The sequence below is a fragment of the Pseudophryne corroboree genome, chromosome 3 (assembly GCF_028390025.1).
Source record: "Pseudophryne corroboree isolate aPseCor3 chromosome 3, aPseCor3.hap2, whole genome shotgun sequence".
In the NCBI taxonomy this organism is placed as follows: domain Eukaryota; kingdom Metazoa; phylum Chordata; class Amphibia; order Anura; family Myobatrachidae; genus Pseudophryne; species Pseudophryne corroboree.
In genome coordinates, this window is record NC_086446.1 from 532,197,865 (window position 1) to 532,204,219 (window position 6,355).

The 6,355-nt window shown below is 43.1% G+C and overlaps 1 protein-coding gene across 1 annotated transcript; it reads left to right on the forward strand.

Moving 5' to 3' along the window:
- The first annotated feature begins 300 nt into the window (after nucleotides 1-300).
- SOX9 (SRY-box transcription factor 9) lies at nucleotides 301-5,552 on the forward strand. Its single transcript, XM_063961146.1, has 3 exons — nucleotides 301-917; nucleotides 2,024-2,277; nucleotides 3,274-5,552. Exons 1-3 carry the CDS (start codon nucleotides 487-489, stop codon nucleotides 4,035-4,037), a joined length of 1,449 nt encoding a protein of 482 aa, XP_063817216.1. The 5' UTR covers nucleotides 301-486; the 3' UTR covers nucleotides 4,038-5,552.
- The last annotated feature ends 803 nt before the right edge of the window (nucleotides 5,553-6,355 follow it).

A 6,355-nucleotide genomic window follows, 5' to 3' on the forward strand; every position in this document is an offset into this window, starting at 1 on the left:
TGCTGCTGCAGACAACACTGATAAAACACTGGCCGCGCTGCATCTAGCACTGGGCTGTTGCAGACAACATTGACTGCGTTGCTAGCGGTCACGCTAATTGCGCTGCGGCAGATGATAACGACGAGGCTGCGCCGCAGTAGAATTCCCACTCTCACTTTCTGCGCTTCTTCTTTCTTCTGCTCTGGAACAGGACAAGACACCGCCCACTGAGCGCTGAGGCCAATCAGCTCCGGGCTGCCTGCTGGGGATTGGCTGAGACGAGTCAGAGCGCTGCTATTTATTCAGTCTTATAGAGCGGAGCGGAGTAGAGTCTAGTCTAGTGACGGGTGTGTGGGCAGCAGGCAGCAGTGTGCGGGGAGCTACGTGTACGGAGCCGGGGAGACGGTGCCATATGCTGCATAGTGTACAGGAGACTGGTAGCTGTGCCACCCCCTATATACACATACATACAGAGATTCTCCTTGGCGCCCCTTGCCCAGTCCGCGCATGAATCTCCTGGACCCCTTCATGAAGATGACAGAAGAGCAAGAGAAGTGCCTGTCCGGGGCCCCCAGCCCCTCCATGTCCGAGGACTCTGCGGGCTCCCCCTGCCCCTCCGGCTCGAGCTCGGACACGGAGAACACCAGACCGCAGGAGAACACCTTCCCCAAGGGGGACCCGGACATGAAGAAGGAGACGGAGGACGAGAAGTTCCCCGTGTGCATCAGAGAGGCGGTCAGCCAGGTGCTGAAGGGATATGACTGGACGCTGGTGCCCATGCCCGTGCGGGTGAACGGATCCAGCAAGAGCAAGCCGCACGTCAAGCGGCCGATGAACGCGTTCATGGTGTGGGCGCAGGCGGCGCGGAGAAAGCTGGCGGACCAGTACCCGCACCTGCACAACGCCGAGCTCAGCAAGACCCTGGGCAAGCTGTGGAGGTAAGTGCCGCTCACCCTCATAGCGCTGCCGCTAGTGCTGCTGCCGGGATCCCACCTGCGGAGTGCCGCCCCCCACCGCGCTGCTGCTGCCACTATTATTATTATTACTATTGTTATTATTGTTTTTGTTATTATTATGATGTCCTGTGGCCAGCTGGCTGCCAGTGCTGTAGCAGATGGATTGTGCGCTTTGTGTGGAGGGAATGCTAGTTCCTATGTGATGTGCTGTGGGTGCCAGTACCAGGTATATATTGTCACCAGGTTAATACTACCTGTGGCTGATCCTGGCTCTTTGCAGATTTCCTAAATGCACATTATTCCCTCTTGGGGACACATCATGCTGTTACACAGGGTACCACAGTAGCTCTTTGTTTTTTATCTCTTTTGGGTTGTTTTTTTAACTCTTCTTTTGCCATGCTCAGTTTGCAGAGCGCTTTGGACATAACTAATGTTGTTAGCTAGCTCTACAGATGCAGCCCTTAGGTGACACATGTAGGCTCTCTGCTTAATATATTATAGTGTTGAGTGTAATTAGGTGTGAATGGTTATTTCTAACGCATGAGCTGCCTTGTAACAGTGTGATGTGTAATCCCTTGTGGGGCAGCTTGCTGTGTCTGTGGCTGCAGGGGGGCTGAGGTGGAGGCAATGTACAGCCTGAGGTCTCTCCTCCTGCCCCACACCAAGGGGGCTAATTCTATCATTATATGATTGTCCTGTATGTTAGACTCATGCTCTATGTTTCTGCTCAACGATTCTGCCCATCCAGCAAATAGGCAAATTATCTGCAAAGGCTGGCAAGACTGGCCCGGACCTTTGCATTAACCCCTTTCGGGACAATTCATATTCACCAGTATAGAACGAGGCAATAGACTGTTTTACGTAACTATTTTGCAGCTTTTGGGTTTAGGTGAAGTTTTGATTTCACATGTAGATCTGAATTCTAAGCATTTGTTCATGGTGCTGTATGTGTAAATTTGATATGTTAGTGTGTAGCGCAACATGTGTAATTTAAAGATGAGCAGCAGTGTTTTTAATATCTTACCTTTTCTCTTTCACACACTGTATACTGTACATAAGAAGTCTAACTTTTGTTTTGCATTTTTTAGGCTTCTGAATGAGAGTGAAAAGCGCCCTTTTGTGGAGGAAGCTGAGAGACTGAGAATTCAGCACAAGAAAGATCACCCAGATTATAAGTACCAGCCACGCCGGAGAAAGTCAGTGAAGAACGGCCAGTCTGAGCAGGAGGATGGCTCTGAGCAGACCCACATCTCACCAAATGCAATCTTCAAAGCTCTGCAGGCTGACTCTCCGCACTCTGCCTCCAGTATGAGTGAAGTCCACTCCCCAGGGGAACACTCAGGTACTGAGATTACTCACGTTCTTGTAGTATTGATCTGCAAAATCTAAAATGCTGCCAGTTTAATCTATTTCTAATCTACTACCGTACCTCAGTGTAATGGTAAAATGATTATATAATTATATAGTATAGTTTTCTGAGCATTTCTGGGCAAAAGTCAGTGCTGTATCTTATAACTGGCTGAAATTCATTTTGCTCCATTTTTAAAAAGTAGTCTTCAATATGAATTTTCTTTGTACAAATGGCAGCTGTAAAGTGAATGCAAAAACAGTGAATGATGCATTGACCGTCTGCATAGACATATATGGGGGAACTCAAATGTTTGAAAAGTCAGCTGGGTGTCTGTTTTTTCCTGTGTATTAGATAGGAAAAAACAGACACCCAACTGACTTTTCAAACATTTGAATATCCCCCATTGACATATTTCTGTTGCCTATGCTGTATGAGGATGCTTGTGCTGTATACATGACATACACCTTTCATAATAAATAGGATTGTTTGTTAATTGTATAATGGTTCTCTGTAGTTTAATCATGGATCAGTTAAAATGTCAGATGCCATATGTTTAGTAACATTGTTGGGTGCTTAAGTGTAATTTTAATCTGCCCTATTTTCAGTAGATCCGTAGATTTGAAGTCAAGAACAGTGTCTGCCCAGCGCCTGTTACAATAACCTGACTGTACAAATCTGGAGTTAATAATTATGAGTCTTATCAGTGTAGTTATATGGCACCTGCTTATAAGACTCTTGTGGGCTTTAGGGAGCTGAGATATAAAGTGTATAAAACACTCTTATAATATACTGGAACTTTATTTAACCCTATGGTCTTCATCTATTGGCTTACATATTGAAAAAGTGTGATACACATTTAAAAACTTGGTGCATAAAGTGTTAGCTATACCTAAGCATAGTTAAATATACTATGCAGTTTATGGTTTTTATGATTATATTAACATGCTATAAGTTAAATAATAACATTTCTGTTCCCTTTTGGTGCAGGTCAGTCCCAGGGTCCACCAACTCCACCAACTACTCCTAAAACAGATGTGCAGCCTGGGAAGCCAGATCTTAAACGTGAAGGTCGCCCCCTACAGGAGAGCGGCCGCCAACCCCCTCACATTGATTTCCGTGATGTGGATATCGGAGAGCTAAGCAGTGAGGTGATCTCCAACATTGAAACCTTTGATGTCAATGAGTTTGACCAATACCTGCCACCCAACGGCCATCCAGGAGTCGCCTCCACGCAGGTGACTTACACAGGCAGTTATGGCATCAGCAATACAAACAGCGCCGCCGCAGGTGCTGGACACACTTGGATGCCCAAGCAACAGCCTCAACAGCAGCCGCAACAGCCCCAGCAACAGCACACATTGTCAACTCTAAGCAGTGAGCAGAGCCAGTCCCAGCAGAGGACACACATCAAAACCGAGCAGCTTAGCCCAAGTCATTACAGTGAGCAGCAGCAGCAGCACTCTCCACAGCAGCTCAATTACAGCTCCTTCAACCTCCAACACTACAGCTCTTCATATCCTACCATCACACGCTCACAGTACGACTACACCGAGCACCAGGGCTCTAATTCCTACTACAGTCATGCCGCTGGCCAGAGCTCAAGCCTGTACTCAACATTCAGCTACATGAACCCAAGCCAGCGTCCCATGTACACTCCCATTGCAGACACGACGGGGGTCCCATCTATTCCCCAGACACACAGTCCACAACACTGGGAGCAACCTGTCTACACACAGCTAACCAGGCCATAGAGAAACAACTATAGGCTAATGACTTTCAATAGACTGTTCATAATCCACCACAAGTCAAGTAGTGCCCATGACATATGTGAGGCTGATCGCCCTCTGCTGGAAGCCGGCAAGAATGGGTACAATGCTTCTAAATAGTAAATTCTTGCCACCTGTATACACAGATGAAGAAAGAAGATACTTTAGATACCAGCGACTTGATTCTTGAAGAGACTTTGTAATTATTTATCCTCTGTGAGGACTAGTCTCAATCTGATATATTTTAGTATGTACTGTGTATGTTCTATTTCCTTTATATGGGAGTTTATACATTTATATTTTAGAAAAAGACACATTGTAAGAATTTTTCCTACAACTGCTCAGCTAGTCTTACATTCATCTTTTAATGCAATTGAAAAAATATTTTTGTAAAAAAAATAAAACGTTTAGCCTTATACAATGTTTGTTTAACTATTGAGCAGTACGTTTTTAGCCATAATTCAGCCAGACAGTTGGGTTATAATTGGATTTACTGTTGTGAGTTGCCTTGACGTAGGAATTGTATTTCAACATTTATTCCCAAGTGCCAATAACTAAAAATTCTGGTCTAAGATAATTCACATGTTGCCTAAAACAGTTTGTGCCAACCTAGACACAAGTGCCCTCTGCAAATTTTAATGATCACCAGCAACCAACTGGTTGGTTTGAAATTTTGCCTTTTGCAGATTTTGCAACAGATGTCACATTCTTAAATTATTTATTTTATAATAAAATAATATTGAAAACAAAATGCTACATTAAGACTCCCAAACTTTTAAAATGTCTTTTGTACAAAAAAGATATATATTAGCATGCTGCTGATTCCATCTTTTGGAAAATACGCTTTTTGTTAAATTATGGATTTTATTTGATATTTCCAGCTTCTTTTGTGTTGTAAATTCCTCCTTTTTGTCTAATTGCAAACATATCAGATGCTCTAATCTGCATAAAAATAGCAAAGCATTTATTGAGTTACATTTTCCAATTAATTCCCTGAGCAATTTTTATTTTTCAATTCTGTTAAGGTTTTAAGAACTGTGATAACACTAAACAAGTTTTGTAATTCTTCAAACATGGAAACAGCCATGTATGTTTAAACCGTTTTTTTTTCCCATTATCATCTAGAAAATTGATGCACAGAAAAATTAGTCTAGTCACAATACAGTAATAACTATTTTGACAAAAAATGCAGTTTGACTTTGGCAAATGATTTTTAACTTTTGCTAAAAAAAGATGAAAATTTTGTTTGCAAAATGTAATTTTATTTGTAAATGCGATTTCATAGAGCACTCCACAAAGAATGTCTTCATTACAAAAAGCAGGCCTTAAAAAAATTATTTTAAGTTAAATAAGAGTGTACAACACTGACTTTGGAAGTCTGTGTATCATTTTGTTCATTATTTTTTGTGCAATTTTTGTTTTTTCTATTTTCTGTCTTTTTGTGAAACTTATCCTTTTATGTATTATGGTTTTGCAATAAATATAATACAATGTACTAAAGTGAATTGGTGAATACTTGCATTTGTAATTTAAAGAAAATGGCTTGTGCAATACGTTGGAGCAACCTGGAGAGTGTATGTGTACTTGGGACCTAATTCAGATTTGTACATAAACCCGATGGAAAAATCTTATGGCGTGGGGTCTGTGCAGGTACCAGACCCTATCTGTGCATGTGGTCTTGCGATATCGCTCGCAGCTCCCTGTCAGCTGCAGCATGATTGACACACTGCAGTGTATGGGGGTGGAGGTGGGGCGGCACGTAGCATCATTCTTCAAAACGGGGGAAGGAGGGGGAGTGTCGCCGGTTTTGAAGGTGTGATCGAACGCAGACTTAATGGACCCAGGTGTCCAGATCCGGTGGCCAGCCTGAGCAAGCTTTAGCTTACACAGGCTGACTGGTTCCTAAAAACATTGTGAATCGCAACTAATGGTGATCAGAGGCTGCGTCCTCAGACGCAGCACTCGGATCTCGCAAATCTTCTACAGATGCCTCCTGCTGCATTTTAATTACATGGAATTGCACAGCTGCTTTCTTGCATTTCCATTCAAACATGAATTAGGCCCTTGTTGCCTGTACAAAAGGAAGGCAGACATTTTGTATACTTAATAATATTCATGAACCAGTGACTTTACAGGTAGAACTGACTACAAAGGTATAGCAGCAACATCTCATTCATGCTTTTTGCTTGGTTACCGATTCATTGACAGGCTGCATTCACATTTGTAACTACAAGTACAGTTTAGTTTGTGCCTGAGCACCTACAAGCTTCTAGGACAGGATTTGTGAAACCTCTAACCCCAGC